The 21373-nt window shown below is 32.7% G+C and overlaps 1 protein-coding gene across 4 annotated transcripts in view; it reads left to right on the plus strand.

Annotated features, from left to right (window-relative positions):
- Positions 1-21373, plus strand: part of LOC128222541 (uncharacterized) — a 55793-nt gene that overhangs the window by 27621 nt on the left and 6799 nt on the right. For all 4 annotated transcript variants that reach the window (XM_052931588.1, XM_052931590.1, XM_052931591.1 and 1 more), the window contains 4 exons: positions 750-876; positions 1271-1842; positions 2513-4584; positions 18115-19169. In XM_052931588.1, the coding sequence (XP_052787548.1) occupies positions 750-876; positions 1271-1842; positions 2513-4584; positions 18115-19169 (3826 nt within the window). The remainder of the gene's footprint in view (positions 1-749; positions 877-1270; positions 1843-2512; positions 4585-18114; positions 19170-21373) is intronic.

A 21373-nucleotide genomic window follows, 5' to 3' on the forward strand; every position in this document is an offset into this window, starting at 1 on the left:
AAACTGTAAAGTCTGAACATTACTTTGCATAACAGACCAATTTCTGACTATTGATCTGATGTTATTATCACGTCAAGCGTCACAGCTGAAATTAAACAAAAGTACATTTAGTAATCGTTACAACTGGTTAAGCATGTAATTTGCAAAAATAGTAATCTGATCAAAAAGTCCATTTGAATTCAGACCATAGAGTGTGTTTAACACACCTTGAGCACTGTATTGTAGACTCTCCTCATGTGTTGATGTCATTGGCATTGCCTTTATTATTTTATAGCACCGTACTCTAACGTGTTGACAACATTGGCTTTGTCTTGATCACTGTACATTATCGGTGGCGATGGCTTAGTGGTAAGCGTATCGGACACGAATCTAAAGATCGTGGGTTCGATCCCCACTAGGAGCTTTGTTAATGAGAGTGATGTTAATAACCCAGTAAATGGTCTTTATCAGACTGTACAAAGAAAAACTTAAAACTGTGCATACGTTCGTTGCACACAAGCTCTACAGACCTCATTTCACATATTTTATATCACCAATGATCATTGCGACGTAAAATAGGTCCGGCCTTTATTTTAGCTACCCCTTACGTGTTAAAAACATTGGCATTACCTTGATAACTATAGAGTAAAGCCCCTTTGATAGTGATAACATAAGCCTTGATCGCTGATTGTAAGCCTCCCGTTATTTATTGAAGAAATTGCCATTGCTGAAATCATTGCACATAACTAAGGTTAATATGGGTAATTTAGGTGATGGCTGGTGTGCAATTATGATAGCGGGCACAGATGAGAAGCAGGACATAACAAAACGTTTTGAAGACGATATAGAAAAGCTGAAAGATAGAGTAATTACAAAAGCGACTTTAATGGGTGTAAGGTACGTTTTATTGTGTTCAATATACAGTGTATAGTTAATCGAACAGTAATAAAGATAGTAGTACATGTATGGCGTTTACACTGTGGAGCTTGCTTGTTTTAAGAGTGTAGTCATCCACGTCACTGTTTAACATGGACAGGTCTTCGTACTGTTACATTCATGTAACGTTTACGGTCATGTCGTTTTTAAAACTTGCTAAATGGAACGTAAAGGTCAAATGAGTTACATGCAAAGACATCGTTATATTGATCACAACAGGGTGTGACGTATTGATCAAAACGAGTAACTATTTGCATAATTCAGTATTTTATTCAAACTTAATCTGGTGTATAATCTAAAAAATATAATCCTATGACAATTGAAATCCTTTGACGCACATATGATTCTTTTCCAGGAACAATGTTGTTACAGTAAAGAAATCTAATACAACGTACGGTGAACAATTAGAGAAGGCGTTCAACAATGTTGATACTCCAGAGATCACCACCATCGTACTAGTTTATTCGGGTCATCATTGGGATGGAATATTTCAACTAGATACTTACCCGTTGAAAGATAGTGAGCTTGAAATGAAAATCAATGGTCTTAAACATGTGACGAAAGTAATTGTATTTCTTGATTGCTGCTACCCAAAGAAGTTTAATCTGGGCGACAAAGCGGTATTGCAGATCAATGCGGTAACAAGCCGACAAAAAGCTATATGTGGACAAGCAGGTAGCCAGTTCGTAAATGACATTGTCGATGTATTGACAAAGCCCTGGGAATGTAACTGTTGCAAAAATAGACCTTTAATAAGAGATTATGACATACACAGGCATTTCAACAATCACCTCAACTGTTTGCCGACAGAAACGTCACAACATTCATACACACAAGGGGACATTGATCACATTCTAACGTTTAGAGCAGTTGACCCTGGATGGCAGAAAGCGTTGGATGAATCATTAGAAAGCAGCCCATTCCAAAGTAAACTTAATTTTGAGTATTTATACTATATTGCTATTACGACATGGTTATGAGAGAGACGAAGAGTTTATGCCTTTACTTTGCGCATTTCTTTGAATTGATTATATAAACCGCGACATGCTGAACTGAGTCTTATAATAATTATTGGGTAAGAAATCTGTGTGACTTCATAGTATCTTGCTTTTGACAAAAGAACTGCGGTCCCCAGTTTGTGATGCGTAATTAAGATCATTGCTTATTTAGTATGTGTGGGACCAGAACGATTTGTGACCTCATAATGTCTTGCTACAGATCCAAAATTATAAAGAGCGTAAGAGAAATAATAAATGTTTATTCGACTCGACTATATGTTTTTAATATACAATCAGTTATAATCTGGTTGCGCCGGTGGTATAAACTAAAAAACAGAAAATTTTAAATAATAGCATGAATGTTACACAAAATAACCAAATTGCTCAATTAATTACACTATTGATTACAAAGGTAATCAATGTCGACAATTAAAGTTTCTTAAAAGCTATCCCATATGGCAGTTATTCTATGTTGATAAATATATTCATATATATTCTTAGCATTTAGAAAGGATATCTGTACATCTAGATATCAGTATATTTCTATATTTAGTATTTAGGAAGGATATCTGCCTTAACGCAAATAATTTAATTTTCAGAATTGAGAAATAAGCTATTTGAACTGTACAAAGAAAATGCAAGCACATTAAGAGTTCGTATTGACATTGATGATGCACTTGAAAACGTATATGAAGAGCCGAAGCTTACTTTAAAGGAGAACGTAAAAGACGAAGGGCCTATAGAATTAAATACCATTTTTCGAAGCAAAGAGGGAACGATGGCTAAAACGATATTTGTCGAAGGAGAGCCTGGCTCTGGAAAGTCCTCGCTATGTAAGAAGATCGTTCATGATTGGTGTGAAACAAAACAGCAACGGGAGGGGCAGTCAACGGATGAATGGTGTGAAATGTTAAGTCAGTTTGAATTCGTATTTTACGTTATTCTCCGAGAGGCAAAGGATGAATGCAACATCTCGAATATGATATTGAAATATATTATTGCCAGGAACAGATTAGAACAAGAAAGCGAAATAATATTGCTTAAAGACATTTTGGAAACCAACACCTGTCTGCTATTGCTTGATGGCCTAGACGAATGGCAGCATCCTGAAAAGTGCACTCTGAGTGAGAAAACTCCCCATGTTGATACTAGTTGGAAGAAATGTACCCTATTAACCACAACTAGGCCGTACAAACTGGCTGAGCTAAAAATAGACTGCTCTAAGATTGGGAATCACGTGATGTTGAAGGGAGTTACGTATCCTGACAAACTAGTTGAAAAAATAGTTTCTAGATTAAATACCATTCACGGCACACCAAAATTAAAGGATCAATGCATCACGGACATCAAACAAAAGCGTATGTGGCATTTCAGTAAATGTCCAATCGTGTTAGCTCACATCGTTTGGCTTTGGTACAAGGGAAAACTTTCGGAAGATATGAAACGTTCTGATCTTTACAAAACCTTGCTGAAGGAACGATGGTTTGAATCATGTGAGAAGAACAAATCATGTACTGAATCCAAATACAGCGACATGATAAATGCTCTGAGCCAAATAGCATTTGAACAGTTATTTGCTAAAGATGAAGATAGTTCAATTGTGTTTGAAATAGATCAGGAGGAGAATACGATCTTCAAAAATCAAAAAGGTGCATCGTTAGATTCTGGCATCATTTCCTGCACCAATATTCCTGGTGAATATTCTCCGAAATACCACTTTTTGCACAAATCGTTTCAAGAGTACCTAGCGGCGCTGTATTTATCAAAAGACATTTCAACGTCGATCTTGCATATCAAAAAAACATACCAAATTTACAGAAGTGAAAGCGGAACTAGCTTGTCCGAAGTTTTAATTTTCCTTTGCGGTTTGAATTCCAAAGCTGCCGAAGAACTTTCGAGAATAATGAATGAGCTGTTCACTGAATTTTCCGAAAGAGATAGTAATTATAGTTATGAACTAGTAAAGTTTCAGAAAAAGATCATTCAAGGTCAAATAGAGCTAAACAGGGGAGAAAGCTCCGGGGTGAAATTAAGTCTACAGCACATGTATCTTGGATATGTAGGCGAGCCAAACAGAGACGAAAAACCCGTCATTGAAGAATATATTAAGACAAACCAATCATACATAGTATCATTGTATATATTTCGCAATCCCGAACTGGCATTGTCTTTAGCGAAGAGTAATGACAACCAAGTTCTTGATTTAGAGAATTGGAGGGGTCTGAAGTACTTCGGATTAAACTTAAGCGTTTTCAAAGATGTCGCTGGTTTGAATGTGAGTAATTTAGTAAAATGCGAAATACAATTCAGTTCTCCCCAGCAAGCTCCGAACCTCGCATCTTCATTCTACAACTCTGATATGAAAACAATGAAATCACTTCAAGTGTCAAACTGTACAAACTTGAACTGGCTACATAAAGATCTAGAACCAAAGGGAATCCTTAAAGTTGTGAAGGGAAAGGTTTTGAAATGGCTACATCGACAGGGCACTCTTAATTTACGACGTATTGAAAACCTTGAACACCTTACCGAACTTGGATTGGAAGGACTGTCGTACTCAGACGTGTTGAATCTGCCAGTGTCGAGACTATACACACTTAGAGTTGAATTCATTAAGCTACAGCGAGCACCAAAGCTGATGTCATCGTTATTACCACAGGGAATATGCAAGGTAACTGTTTTATTCACAGAAGTTGTATAAGATTATTTTTTACCAATATTATTGATCAATTACGTGTTGTATTAACGCCGTGTTTAATTACACTTTAACTATAGCGTTTCGATTGGTGTACACTGTATGCTTAGAGGCCAACGGTTAAGTTTGTTTACACCATGAGTAGAGACCTCAAATAGGGATGTCTTGAACATATAATTGAATTCATACAAAGTTTATATAAACACTGAATAACACAAAACATATATTAGATATATGATATAACGTTTTTGTACCAATAACTTAAACGATATATTTCAGTTTGATAGTGCGCGATAATTTAGGTTCGAACGATGATTTGTATCACGTTGCGCAGCCTTTTATCAAAACGTTTGTTTTTTTTTGCGACAGAATGTAAATTGGTTGTTAGCCAATCGGAACACTTCCATCTGTCTTCCGAAAATTTCTGGAGTCTGCCGAGTAGATACGGCTGAGCTTCACTATCATTATAGATGATCGCGAACTACGTTGCTTTTCCATTTATGGTGTCGTAACTTCTTTTTTTCTCATTTATTTTCACAAAGAGTACAATAACACACTACATATTCATGTATATTCAACTTTATATAATATAACCTTCTTTGCATTTTATATTAGTATGGTTAAGCTCACACACGCATACACACACACACACACACACACACACACACACACACACACACACACACAAACACGCGACAGTGATGTCCCCTACACTTAGATATTCATACAAGAAAAACTACAAGAGAGATTCAATATTTGTTAAATAATTAAACAAATACATACATCACAAAATAAAAATAAAAATAAAAAATGAATCATTATGGCTATTTGTATCTTTTACTGATAATGTTAGTTTCAGTATTTCCCACTTTTAATTGTGGGCTTCATACTTATCGTTTTTTTAAGCAATTTGCTCTTCTATTTTAATTCTGAATTTAAGATACATCATATATGAATTAAAGGATAGATGTCTATTATTACACTTGGTTGAGTTTATATAAAATTTCATTAAAACAATAAGAAAGTTGCAAATATTACTGTATTTGTTTTTACATACTATTCCCAATAAAGCCTCACGTTTATTGATTACGATATAAATTGTTGTTGATGCAATGCAATTATTTAATTTGTTCCACAAATCTTGTGTTTCATAGCACTCCAAATATAGATGTTCTATGGATTCGACAACAGAATGGCAAACTGAGCATATTATACAATCGACAAGTTTGTACTTAAAAAGTAATGTATTTGTTGGTATTCTCAAAAGGAACTTGTAATAAAAACTACGTTAGGTGGTGTCTCTTGTTGTTTTGTATATATAACTATAACCTTTTTTAGATATACTACAATATACAGAAATATTTGCGTCAATCATTTGTTTCAAAGCGCATTGGAATAGCACGCACTTAAAATCGTATCATTATAGAAATCGGATTTTATGTTCGGTTTTCAAGAAAACGTAATTGTCACAACTATTTACGACTTATAATAAAGAGCGACATTTGCAGAGCATACAGCCAAAGGGTCCGACAATATTATATATAATGAATGTTTTACTCTGTCATTATTTTGTATAATTGTGTATGTTATTATATCAACGCGCAACGTAATTTCTGACGCGCTTCTTGTTGAAATTTGAACATATAATCTAATAACAAACGTTAAACGGTGAATGTATCATGGTGGGTGTGATATTTACGGATCAATAATAAACATGTTATCGAGTTCCCTTTAAATGCTGAAAACCGTTCGAGTCCTGATATGGAAAAGCCATTAAGGGTTTGTATATCTATTAGAACTAAAACGGTCCTGGTGGGATAAAGGCCTTTCCAGTAAATTACAACGAATGAATAACTTAAATGTTATTAAATCAGGCCGTAAGTGATATAATTATTTGCAATTTAATGATATTCTTTTGCAAGTGATTTTTTAATACATTTACGAACAGCATCCGGCTTATGTTTGCAAATCCGGTTTATTGCAAACATAACTATTATTTTAGATTCAAACTTTCAAAGTGGTACAAGGTAAGTTGTCGTAGTAAATAGTCAACAAAATATGAAAAGTGTTAAGAAATATTAACATATAAAATCTCCCGTTCGATACTCCTAGATTTTAGTGTCCTAAACCTGAATAGTAAAAATAAAAACTGAAACGGCTTTTGTAATTACAAGTTAATAGCAGTGAAAACTAGCACATAAAAAGAGGTAAATAGAACTTAACAAAGGGATATAATGTATTAAAAATATATGCATGAAATACTATTATCTACATGTATATTATTAAAATGTAATTTTACAAAATTTCAGAAAAAAGTATCATTTGAGGATCATTATTTAACTGAAATATTTTAGGATGTCGGAAAAAAATTATTTCTTAATTTCGTTGCAAAAAATGTGTATTTCGCAATATTCAGCTGACTTTTTTATTTGTGGTTACAAGTGAAACATTTTTTTTTCTTTCTTTTTCCTTTGTACAATATATGTTTTAGTACTACACTGCCCTCTTAAGATGTTAAACTAATAATTAAATACGTGTTATTCTCTTTATGTTTGTATGCATGTTGTTTATTGTAATTTTTGCTATGAATACGTTAAGGCTTATAGCGTTAAGAAATAATACATGCATTAAATGTAAAACATTCATATATAAGGTGTGCATATTCAAGAAGAATGATAATGGCAGTTCATTCCACCACACTTCCACTCTACATAAGTACATTTTCTGTGCTTTTTCTTTTGTTTTTCACTTAATATGATTTTTAGTCATCACAATATTTTTTGTAGTACGTAGTTGTTTTCACTCGTTTGCAAACTACGTATAAAGGAGTGTGTTTTGTACTTGACTTTCTATATAGGTAGCATTAATTCTTTTGGTCTTTACTTTTTAAATATTATAATCAGCACAGTTTATTTTGTATTGTTAAGTGGGTTTCATTCGTAAGTATATTTCGTATTAAAGAGCAAATTGTGAACATGAATACCAGTTATAACAACTATGCCTGTAGATGTATGTAATTTTAATGTTAATGGCATCGGTTCTCGATCTTAGCGCGAAGAAGTTCTAAGCTGGTTAAAAACAAATAACTTTTTAATATGCTTGCTACAAGAAATACATTTGTCACATACAGTAAATAATGTTAATGACTGGAAGAAACCTTGGGCAGGGCAGTGCTTTCTTAGTGGAAACAGTACAAATAGTAAGGGCGTGGGAATTTTCCTAAATACAAACATCAATTACACAGTTGAAGAATATAAAGAAATAATACCAGGCCGATTACAGCTTCTAAATATCAAAACAAAGGATATAAGTATATTAGTTATTAATGTTTATGGTCCGAATCCAGATGATTTAGAATTTATACAAACTTTAGAAGAACATATTGACCTCAACAAGGATAAAACTCTATTAATAGGTGGTGATTTTAATACTGTTTTAGACCCTAAAGTAGATAAACTTAACGGCAACATAACAACGCATTAAACTTGCAGGAGACAACTTAACATGATACTAGAAAGTTATAATATGTGTGATATATGGCGCGTCAAAAATAAAGACAAACGGAGGTACAAATAGCAAACCAACACTTTTTTGTAGACTTGATTACTTTTTGGCATCAAATGAACTCTTCAATAAAGTTATCGCATGCAAATAAAACCCGGTTTTAAATCTGACCACTCACTAGTAAGCATACAAATTAATTTAAATGAAAATAAGCGAGGTCCACGATAGTTTAAATTTAATAACTCAATCCTTGCAGATAACAATTTTCGAAATCAAATCAAGCGATGTATCACAGAGATCGTAGAATTAAATAGAGAATCAAACCCAAATACCCTATGGGAAATAAATAAAGGCCGCATCCGTGGTGAATCTATAAAGTATTCAAGCATTAAAAAGAAAACAACAATAGAACATTAAAAAGAAATTTTGAAAAACATTACTAAAATTGAACAAGAACTTCTGGAATCGAAAAACGCCGAAATACTGGATAAACTTAATCATGAAAAAGAAAAACTCGATAAAATTAATGAAGAAAAAATAAAAGGTATATTACTACGGTCTAAAGCAGAATGGATAGAAGGTTTTGAAAAGAACACAAAATATTTCGCTAATTTAGAAAAAAAAAACGTGCACAGCATAAAACAATCACACAATTAAATATTGATGAAAATATTGAAACTGATAAACATAAAATATTAGAGTATGTTAAATCGTATTATGAATCATTATACAGACAGGACGAAAATATAGAATAATCTATTAATTCACGATTTCTGACAAACATTACAAACACTATTACTTAAGAAAACATGCATCCCGAACATTTATCAGAAACTGAATGCTATAATGCTCTTAAAGATATGAAACTTGATAAAAGCCCAGTGTCTGATGGTTTGACTGCAGAATTTTACAAAAAATTTTGGAATGAAATAAAAACTTATCTAAAAGACTCACTCAATTTTTCATTAGAAAACGACAATCTTACCCAGCTACAATACAAAGCGTCATAACACTTCTTCCAAAAAAAGACAAGGACACAAGTAACATCAATAACTGGAGACCTTCTTCCTTATTAAACATTGACTATAAAATAGCTTCAAAAGCAATTGCTAATAGGATAAAACCCCTGCTAAATAATATACTGAACAAACAGGATTTATAAAAGGAAGATATATTGGGGAAAATGTTCGTATTTTACAAGAAGCTATTAATTTTGTAAATGAAAATGATATAAATGGCCTCATATTTTATTCAGATTTTAACAAAGCATTCGACAGCTTAGGTCACAAATTGATGATCGAATGTCTTAGAAAATTTAATTTCAGTGAAAATATAATTAAATGGGTTCGATTATTTGATAAAAATGCAATGGCTTGTACTACCAACAACGGTTATCTTTTTCAACATTAAAAAAGGTGTACGCCAAGGATGCCCATTTTCTCCGTACTTATTCCTTTTGTATAGAAGCGCTTGCTGTTGAAATCAATATAAACAAAATCTTAAAGTTATAAATGTACATAATACAGAACTGAAACAAACCTTATTTGCTGATGATGCCAGTTTCCTTATGGATGGAACACAAAAATATTTCGAAGAACTTATGATTAGTCTAAACGATTTTGGAAAAGTTTCAGGGTTAACATTAAATAAAGATAAATGTGCAGTTTTACGATTATGTCCACTTAAATACGCTGGCATACCGTTTTGTAAGAAATGTAATTGGCAAATCACCCAAACATCTGCGCTAGGCATAACATTTACCAACGGCACGGTTGAAATGGAAAGTAAACTTCACTGATAAGATTTTAGAATTTGAGGCATGTCTTGAAAAATGGAAAAAACGGAATATTTCGTTACTTGGCAAAATCACTGTAATCAAAACGTTTGCGTTCCCAAAACTTATTTCCCACTAACTGTTTTGGAAACACCATGAACACCATCTGAAACATGTTTAAAAATGATACAAAACAAAATGTACAAATTCTTATGGAATGGAAAACCGATAAAATATCAAGAAATCAAATAATTCAAGAATATGAAAATGGTGGTTAAAAAATGCTCAATATATCTATTTTTGTCAAAGCAATTAATGCAAGCTGGGTAAAAAGAATTGTTTTAAACAAACAATCTTATTTGGGTTAAATTATATATGCAAATGACCAAACAGTTTGGAGAAGATGTAATTTTTAAAAGTTGTTTGGATCCGAAAAGCACTCAAAATCTTAAATTAAAATCTGTTTTTCTTCTAGAAGTCATACAATCATGGGCATCGTTTACATATTAGACGGATACTCCGATCGTAGCAAAAAAATAATATGGAACAATAGCAAAATATAACTCCCTAATAATATAACATTTTTTTTTACAAAGAATGGCATAATAGGGGTCTTAAATATGTCGAACATTTGTTTGAGTACAGAAAAAAAAACTTTAAATGACTTTGACAACTTATCGAGACTATACGATCTTGGTACACATGATTTTTTGAAAAAACATGCTTTAATCAGCAGTATTCCTGATGACTGAAAAGTGAAGGCATATCATATAACACACCAACTTACTTTGTTGATAAAAAGGAGGAAAATACAAAAAATAGTAAAATAGTCTTCAAGAATCTTATAATACAACTTAAACCTGAAAATAGAACTCGAGAAGAAAACTGGGAATCTCAATTTCATTTTAACTCTATACAATGGTAAAATGTGTAGACACAGGCGCTCAAACTAACGATACGAAACTTCGGGAATTCCAATAAAATTACATAATGAATATCCTTCCAAACAATGATAAGCTTTACACGTACAATATTGTTGCATCAAGGTTATGTGATTTTGTGTAATGAACATCGACTCAAACATCCATATGTTTTGGGAATGTCATATTTCGCAGACGTTTTGGGGTGAATTAAGAACAGTAATAACAGTAATAACAATTGTTTTTCAATGAAGTGAGCTTTAGAGAACTATCATATAAAACCATAAGCTTTTGTGATTTAATGCCAAACAAAGAACAATTTGGTTATCAAATAAATTTTATGATACTTCTAGGAAATGTTTCATTTTTAAATGAAAATGTGAAGGAAAGATACCAGCATGTGCCATGTTTGTCCAATATCTCAATAAACGACTAAAAATAGAGAAAACAATAGCAACAATGAAGAATAAAATCAACACCTATAATAGACGATGTCAACAATTAGAACACTTATTATCTTAGTAAAACAGCTCTAGTCCATAGTAGTATTGTAAAGCGCATATGAATGAAATATCCACCAAATAACTTTACTACTATATAGATCCAGGTTTTTTAAAGTTAGTAGTTTTTTTTTTATTTTTAAATTTAACATTTATGTTAGGAACACTATTCCGAAACATCAAATACACACCACCTCTCCCATTTTTTTTTGTCTACCTTTTTTTTAGAAAACAAGTCCCAAACGCTCTTAGGAGTTTTCAAACAAAGAGTAAGATCAATATTTATTTGTTCACATTGGTATTATTTAGAATAACGGTTTGTATTAAATGGTATTCATATATATGTCATTTATAAATGTTTGTATGAATGAACATTTGGGCAATAAAAAACAGAAACCAGAAAAGTATTTCAATCCTATTTAATGTAGGCCATATACAAAAGTAAGGTTTCAAAAATAATTTCCCTAGGTCCTTGTTTACAGAGTAAACAAGGTCCTTGTTTACAGAGTAAACAAGCAAAAAGTGAAATTCTGTTTCTACAGCTGTCATTGAACAAATTTTACAAAGTCGATTTTTGTGTATTATCATACCTTTCAGTCTCTATTTCTAGTGTATGTGCAGATACTCTAAATTTAGTTAAAACGACTCTATATTTTAAGACATAAATATTGTCTGTATAATTTTCGAACACGAAGGTTTGTGTAAAAAAAATCAATATGACTCTAATTTACAAGACTTATTTATATAGGTATACCTTGATTGATAACACATATGAAACAATCGTTGTTTTATTTTCGATATTGGTATTGTGTGGTATTTTTTCGTCTGATTTAAGTATTTTAGCCCAACGGTTTAGCATTCCAAGTTAACGGATAATTGTCAAAGGAACTCTACCAAGTTCACCCTATAATGCGGATCTGTTAGTCATTTTTTTAACATTTAATAACTTTCTTAAACATTGGGTATGAATTAGTTTCAAATCCAGAACGGGTGCGAGCCGATACGTTAACTCCCGAAATGAAAAATCGATGAAACTAGTGCCATTAAACCGGGTTTATGTTTAAACTTTTTGGTACTGAGCTTGTTTCTGTAGCTTTTCGCATAAATATTGAAAAATCAGTTTTTTTTAAGGACAATCAACTTTATAAAATATAGAAAATAACCAATTTAGTGCATATGATGCATGCTGAGCAATTGCCTTTTGACATCGATACCACTGTCCATTCTAGAATATATATATATATATATATATATATATATATATATATATATATATATATATATATATATATATACCAATATATTTAAACGTTTCTACCAGGTCCAGTGTTTGTCTGTGAACATTGATTGTAGCGACTTAACAAATACAACTTTGTCGTTGGCGTAAAGAAAAAGGAAAAGACGTAGTTCATTATAATTGAAAATATCATCGATATTACCATTAATATTTTCTATCAAATCATTCACAAACATCATACAAAATATCAGAGAACTGCAGTCAGTTGTATAAAAGTTGGTTAGATTTAACCGCTGGTTAAAGTTGTCCAGCGGTTAACTTTAACCAAGTTGGCCATTTTATCCAAACTGTTTATCCGTTTGTATAAAGGCAGAAAATGCGGCGGCTTAGTTAACCAACTTGGACAACTTTAACCTAACCAAATATTCATGAAACTTCCCACAATGCACTGATAAACATGGTTCCGATCAGTGCGTGTTTACCGCATTTTTCTGTTAACATCGTTGACTGTTTCGCCATATACCACGACATTACGAAAAGGTCGTTGAATTTTAATGAAAAAAATACCGATCAAATCCATTACCGCGTTTAACACCACAGTAGCGTAAACATGTACTTATAATTGTAATTTACACCAATATATATGGCTTATGGTGTAACTTTGAGAATGAAAATGACAAATGAAAATCTAATATACTGGTATCATGGTACTGTACTGTAGTACCAATTTAATAAAATCGCACTTACCTGTTTCAATGCATATTTCCTCTTTATATAATTCTGTGCACTTCATTAAATCTGCCCAGCATATTAAAATGGTAAATATTCAACGAAATACCTGAAAAAAACTGTCAACAATGTATACGCTCCTTCTCTCATAAATAGTTTGACAAATGACAAATATTACACAAGCAACATCTCAATGGATTAGCTCATTCCAGAAACAGTGGTGTTGAACTTTTACTTCGCACAATGTGTTTGATATTGCAGCAACTAAAAATGCATGAGCATGCAAACCTCATCCATATAATCTTTAATATACCGTAACAAGTTTTAAGTGAATACTAGCTGCCAATAAATTGTGCTTGCTAACCCGAAATTAAAAGTATCACTTTCATTAAAATGCAATAGCTTCGTACATTCAAGTGTGTGTTTTTTGTGGAAGATGCCATCTAAGGAATGTATAGTCAGTTTCAACTTTGTGCTTGAAAAAATTAAATGCGTTTTGTAAGGGGCCATTCCTTTTGATACTAATTTAATATATTTATCATGCTTTTTTAAAGGTTGACACTAAAACGTTTAGTTTTATATGTTATTCAAAATAGTAGCTTTGACTGTAATAGTATATGGGTATTATTATTCAAATTTAAACTCAGTTATATTATAGGTGACTTTTGGTATCAGTATCACTACAGAGACATTATTAGTTTTTCAGCGTAATATTATATTATACGTAACTTATTCTCTATATGGCCTTAGATAAACCATTGCGTGATTCCATTGCCACTTACAAGGACCACAACACCAACAGACATGGAATATAATTTCTTGTCTTTATTTTCATAAAACTATGTAAATAAATTCCAAGTCAGTGTGTAACAACATACACATGTATTTAAGATAAATCAAATCTTTTTATGTTGAAGAGACATGCACATTTATTAAAATAATAACAAGTCAACAAAACCACACTGTGGCAATAATGTATTTATTTTTTCATATTGATATAATATTTTTTTTAAACCAACAATTTATCATTTAGACAAAATGTTATTTATTAAAACCATTTTTAAAGGAAATGCAGTCCTGTGTCAATATCAGAAAACGTGAAATACTAATGTTTATTTTCCAACCCATCCATCAGTGGCGGATCCAGGGCTTTCTAATTGAGGGGGGGGGCACAACTTGTTTTACACATATTAAACTTTTTTTGAAATGCATTTTTTTAATCATATAATGACATGGCATTAACATTTGCTGTCACGGTCAATGATGTTTGGCAGATCAATTTAATTAAAAAAAAAATAGCATTTACTGATATCAGATTAACCTTTTACAAAAAAATATCATGCCGATGAGAAGAATTAATCGAACCTGCGTCGCCGGATTTGATTTAGGACTAAGTCGTTAACCGCTCGGCCACCTGAGTTGCACACGTGAGATGTAAAATAAATACTGAATAAACCTACAGTATTAAACTTCGGTATATATTGATTGCACTAAACGATACTGTACATCGGATGTCATTGTCATTTAAGTTAACTGAAGTAAAAACTACTTGACAACAAATTCCAGAAAGGGTTTCAAATATAAATCATTTTAATGTACGTCACGCACACACATATCTTGTTGACACACAATGACATTATTTTTAAAAGCAAAGACGAACATAAACTTTGCACATGTTAACAGTTTACAACAACTTATATGTCTGGTTTAGGATATATTCTGAAAACAGTAAACTAACCCGTATAGCTGCAGCCATATGTGTTAACTTTTATTCAGGTGTCTGTGTAACATGCGGCGCCGATTTATCATAATCGAATGTTCGGGCCCCGATATCATTTTCAAGAGACTTTTTCGTGTCGTATACTATACAGTATTATACTTTGAAATTGGCATACTATAAATACTTGAACACACGAGAATCAGGTTTAATTGTTAACTTGCTCAAATAATGATATAAACTTTAAATTGTGACAAAACTTATTTGTACAGTTCAATAAAGTTGTGCCCAAAAAAAACATAACTTGCCGGCCGGCTGGGAGGGGGGCGGACAGGCCCTACGTCCCCCCCCCGGCCACTGGCCATTAACTGTCAAATGAGTAGTTTACAAAGAGAACTATTAACATTGAAATTAAAATATAAAATGACTGTTTTGGTACATTCCAATAAAAAAACAATAAACAAACTGAACATTGTTGGTACTACCCATTAGTATGCTAATTTGAATTGCAAGAAAAAGATTTAAGGTTACAAATCTAATGAAAATATAATAATTAACAAAAATCATTTATTATTTAACTCTGTCAATATAAGATAGGATGTTGACAAGTAAGCCCTCTGGGAGCAGCAATTTGAGTCTGTCAGATGAATTTGGTCATCCAGTGGCTACAATCTGAAGAATACAAAAATGAATATTTTAAATCATAACAATCATGTATGTGCGTTTAGGCATTTGAACACATTTTAAAGGTAAATTAATGATATTATTACCAATGCACGGAAAGCCTCTTTAAAACACCATGAAAACTAACCTTTATAATTTACAAGAACAGGAATGACAAAACATGATTTTAATGCGACATAATGCAATTTGGACTCTAAAGTACTCCAATGTTCAATGTAAAACTATTTAATAAGCAATAAAGCAGAAGAATCGAAATCCATGCTTTACATTTGAATGTTCCTGTAAAACTCCATTTAAAATGTTCCCATTTCCCTTATTAAGTGGAGTATTCAAGAAAATTTTCCTTTATTCAAATGACTGTTCTGAGTATACTGCTTTATGTTTTGGAATATGTTTTCAATTTGACAATAAAGTTTTGTTAACAAACTAACCTGATAATGTTATGTATATCCTCACTGCTCTTGGTGTATTAGATCTGGTGTTGGTTCCATTCCCTACTATAGCAGACATCTGTAGAACTAATCAACACTGGTTTTTCCGACTTTGGCTGGTAAATCCACTCAACTGAAAGATAAATTTATTGTATACAATATGAGATGAATAATGTATCTATCTTTTTTTATCTATGACATGTTATTTAAAGGATATAGTACAGTCAAGATCTCAAATCACAATTATGCTTACATTTAATCATTTATATCAAACACCCACGCACGCACGCACGCATACGCACACGCACACGCACACACAGGCGCGTGCGCACGTATACACGCATACACATTCTCGCAAACAAACGCACATTGGCATACCACACACACATACACACACATACACACACACACACACACACACACAGGCGCGCGCGCGCACGTCTACACGCATACACATACTTACACACACAGAATACAGTTTACAGTTGTTTTGAAAGTGCCAACATAATATTACGATAAAAAGGACACTTAGAGATAAAGATTTTTATATTTCATAGTTATTACCGAATGTAGACCTAGAAAGTTATTTAAAATCAGAATGGATATTGTTGCATCTGGTTCATATCCCAGTATGTGTCATTTTTAAATTAATACATTGTATTAATAAGTCTGCCCTAAATAAGTAGACTAGAATGAATTAAAGCAAAAATAAGTATAATACTTTGTGTTGTTTATTATAGCGGAAACACGCTTTCTGTTGACCGTTCAAACGCGGTAACCCAATTTAAGCTTTTGCATTAACTTGCAGAAGTATGTGTGGCAGATTTATGCCATTTTAACGGATGCCAAAACAATAAAAACAGCGGTCTGAATGACAGCAAATAGTCGAACAAACACGATAAATATCTTTGCTGTATCACGGCGGTAATGTGTGATACATATATAGGCTCATTATTGTTTTAAAATTGATTTTTCCAGACATTCCGATGGCAAGATTTAAATGAGTGTATGATCAAACAGCCATCCGAAGACCACGGACTAATATTTTTATAATTGATGTATCAATAAAGGAAGGGTTTGAAAAGCAAGCAACACTGGATAAACAGCATTATTGAAATAAAAAAATAAATTATAAAAGTACGACTAAGTGTCTTGGAATTTGAAAAAAAATATACCCTGTTTATATTTGTTTATACGTAATGAACTGTTGTTATAATACAAATATTATTATTATTATTATTATTATCATTATTATTATTATTTTTATTATTATTATTATTATTATTATTATTATTATTATTATTATTATTATTATAATTATTATTATTATTATTATTATTATTATTATTATTATTATTATTATTATTATTATTATTATTATATTATTTTGATTATTATATTATATTTTTATAGCTAGATTTTTTATTAATATTATTATTATTATTATTATTATTATTATTAATATTATTATTATTATTATTATTATTATTATTATTATTATTATTATTATTATTATTTATTTTATTATTTATTTTATTATTTATTGTATGATTATGACTATGATTTTTTATTATTATTGTTATTATTATTATTATTACTTTTATTATTATTATTATTATTATTATTATTATTATTATTATTATTATTATTATTATTATTATTATTTATTTTATTTGTTTTATTTATTTTATTATTTTTTATAATTATTATTATTATTATTACTATCATTATTATTATAATCATCATCATCATCATCATCATTATTATTATTATTATTATTATTATTATTATTATTATTATTATTATTATTATTATTATTATTTTTATTTTAATAATTAGTATTATTTATCTTTTTTATTATTATTATTATTATTATTATTATTATTATTATTATTATTATTATTATTATTATTATTATTATTATTACAACCTACTATGACTATTTCTAATACTAATATTAATACTTCTTCAAGATACATGTCATAATTATACCAAAACATTATTCCACAGAATGAGCGGGAAGGTCTTTTCTCTCACCTGAAGTACGTATACTTGGAACGTATCCGCATGTCAGAGGAACAGTTCAGACGACTATCGCAGTCTTTCATAAAAGCGGGAGGTACGTCATTGGTGTTGCGGGAATGTTCCATAGAACCGGAAGATGATGTACCGCAGGATCAGAATGATAGCGAGCAGCAGGAAGTATCATCTGAATGTACAACAAACATTGAGCTTTTGTGTCTCGCCATCACAGTAGAGGGGTTTATTCGTCTGATTAATTACGTGACCAGATGCGGAAAATCCGTGAAATGTGACTTGGACATGATCACCCTGGAATCAAACCCTGCTGTTGAACAACCAGGCTTTCCGACGGTGGTTCCACATCCCATCTCAGCTGATTATACCACGGTGTTGGAACTATCATGTATTAGGATGTCAACAGAACAAATTTGTCAAATCGTCGGTAGGATGAATCAACTCAACCATTCAGTAACATTAACATTGTTTTGTTGTACCGAAATATCAGACGAGTACAATCCGCTGAGGAACCAGATGGTACCTCCACCAAGCCCGTCACAGGACTGTACCAAACATATTAAGATCGAAGACACGGACATATCGGAAACATTGTGTTTGTATGTTGCTTCCAGTGCAATTTATTATGGATACACGTGTGAGATTTCATATTGTGATATACTGCCCAGTGAAGTGCCGCATTCAGACAACCTTTACTTTCCTCAGATGGCTTTCAACCACTCACCTGCTCATACAGCAAAACTCAGACTTGATACCGTATCAATACCACAGGCCATAGTTGAGCGCCTCGCTCGTCAAGCGGCAGTATCTGGACATTTGGTTGAGTGTGTGTTAGACAAGTGTAGTGTATGGCCTCCTCCGGATGTCTGGCCATTGAAGGAGAAGATGGAGGAATACCCTTCCATTTATTTCGAGACATTAAAGTTTGAACCAAACAACAACGACGGCGACATATACAAATCTGTGTGGCCCAAAAGTTATAAGGCGGACCAAACATGGGACATCCGTTTTAAAGTAAACGCAAAGAAGTAAGTGAGTTTACGCTATATATGTTTTAATTATGTATGAAATAGCGATTCTATTCTTTATTTAAGCACGTAAGACGGTAACGATTGTGATTGCAATAGCCACTCAAAGCCTACACTGTCGAAACTCAGTGGCTCGATATTCGCGGGATCGGCCCAAATACTTCGAGCCTCGAGTCTATCGAGCCATGCGGGATTTCTTACTGAATGTGTATTTTTCTTTGGTACGTTAAAGGACGTATTTTACCTTTGTTGTTATTTGATACATTATGTCCACAAGAGAAGAGTATTTATTGCAAATAGTTATCGAACAGTTTGCAACATGATGCGTTTGATACTATGAAAATATCGTTTTTTTTTAGATTAAACATTAAACACATCTATGCGTAAATAATAAACACCCAATATTTATAGCTTAGGTTGTACCGGGTCCTTTTCTAGATTGCTCAGCATTTGACATTTGTATGTATTTTAATATTTGGAGAAACATTCCGAGCTATATTTTATATGAATGACGCCTATCAAAATGATTGAGATTTACAGATGTTATGACAAAATTTTGACGTTTGTACACGAGCCAATTAAAAACAGAAAGAGTAATAGCATGTTTGCTCAAACTGTTAACCTACTTAAGTTTGATACTTATTATGATTCCGATCAAGTAATTCTAATCGATTATGGCATTGTGCTGAATGAAGCCAAGGAAACAAGTTAAGGTGTGAAATTCTTACATGAACCCGCGAAAATGACATCGAGCAACAAAACACAGTGTGAAATTAATACTAGGGACTGCGAAAATGACATCGAGCGTGGAAAGATATCGCCACTCACGATATCGAGCCATCCGATCGAATTTTATATGAATATATAGAAAAAATGGTCCTTTTTAAACTGGCTCGAGCCAACGAGTAAATCAAGTCATGCAATATCGAGCCAACGAGTATATCAAGCCATGCAATATCGAATCATGCAATATCGAGCCAACGAGTATATCAAGCCATGCAATACCGAGCAATGCAATATCGAGCCATGCAATATCGAGCCAACGAGTATATCGAGCCATGCAATATCGAGCCAACGAGTATATCGAGCCATGCAATTTTGAGCCAACGAGTATATCGAGTCATGCAATATCGAGCCAACGAATATATCGAGTCATGCAATATCGAGCCAACGAGTAAATCGAGCCATGCAATATCGAGTCATGCAATATCGAGCCAACGAATATATCGAGTCATGCAATATCGAGCCAACGTGTATATCGAGCCATGCAATATCGAGTCATGCAATATCGAGCCAATGAATATATCGAGTCATGCAATATCGAGCCAACGTGTATATCGAGTCATGCAATATCGAGTCATGCAATATCGAGCCATGCAATATCGAGCCAACGTGTATATCGAGTCATGCAATTTCGAGCCATGCAATATCGAGCCAACGTGTATATCGAGTCATGCAATATCGAGCCAACGAATATATCGAACCATGCAATATCGAGCCAACGAATATATCGAGTCATGCAATATCGAGCCAACGTGTATATCGAGCCATGCAATATCGAGCCATGCAATATCGAGCCAACGTGTATATCGAGTCATGCAATATCGAGCCAACGCGTATATCGAGTCATGCAATATCGAGCCAACGTGTATATCGAGTCATGCAATATCGAGCCAACGAGTATATCGAGCCATGCAATATCGAGCCATGAAATATCGAGTCATGCAATATCGAGCCAACGTGTATATCGAGCCATGCAATATCGAGCCATGCAATATCGAGCCAACGTGTATATCGAGTCATGCAATATCGAGCCAACGAATATATCGAGTCATGCAATATCGAGCCAACGAGTAAATCGAGCCATGCAATATCGAGCAATGCAATATCGAGCCAACGAATATATCGAGTCATACAATATCGAGCCAACGTGTATATCGAACCATGCAATATCGAGCCATGCAATATCGAGCCAACGAGTATATCGAGTCATGCAATATCGAGCCAACGAGTATATCGAGTCATGCAATATCGAGCCAACGAGTATATCGAGCCATGCAATATCGAGCCATGCAATATCGAGCCATGCAATATCGAGCCATGAAATATCGAGCCATGCAATATCGAGCCAACGAGTATATCGAGTCATGCAATATCGAGCCAACGAGTAAATCGAGCCATGCAATATCGAGCCATGCAATATC

The sequence above is a fragment of the Mya arenaria genome, chromosome 16 (genome assembly GCF_026914265.1).
Source record: "Mya arenaria isolate MELC-2E11 chromosome 16, ASM2691426v1".
Classification (NCBI taxonomy): Eukaryota; Metazoa; Mollusca; class Bivalvia; order Myida; family Myidae; genus Mya; species Mya arenaria.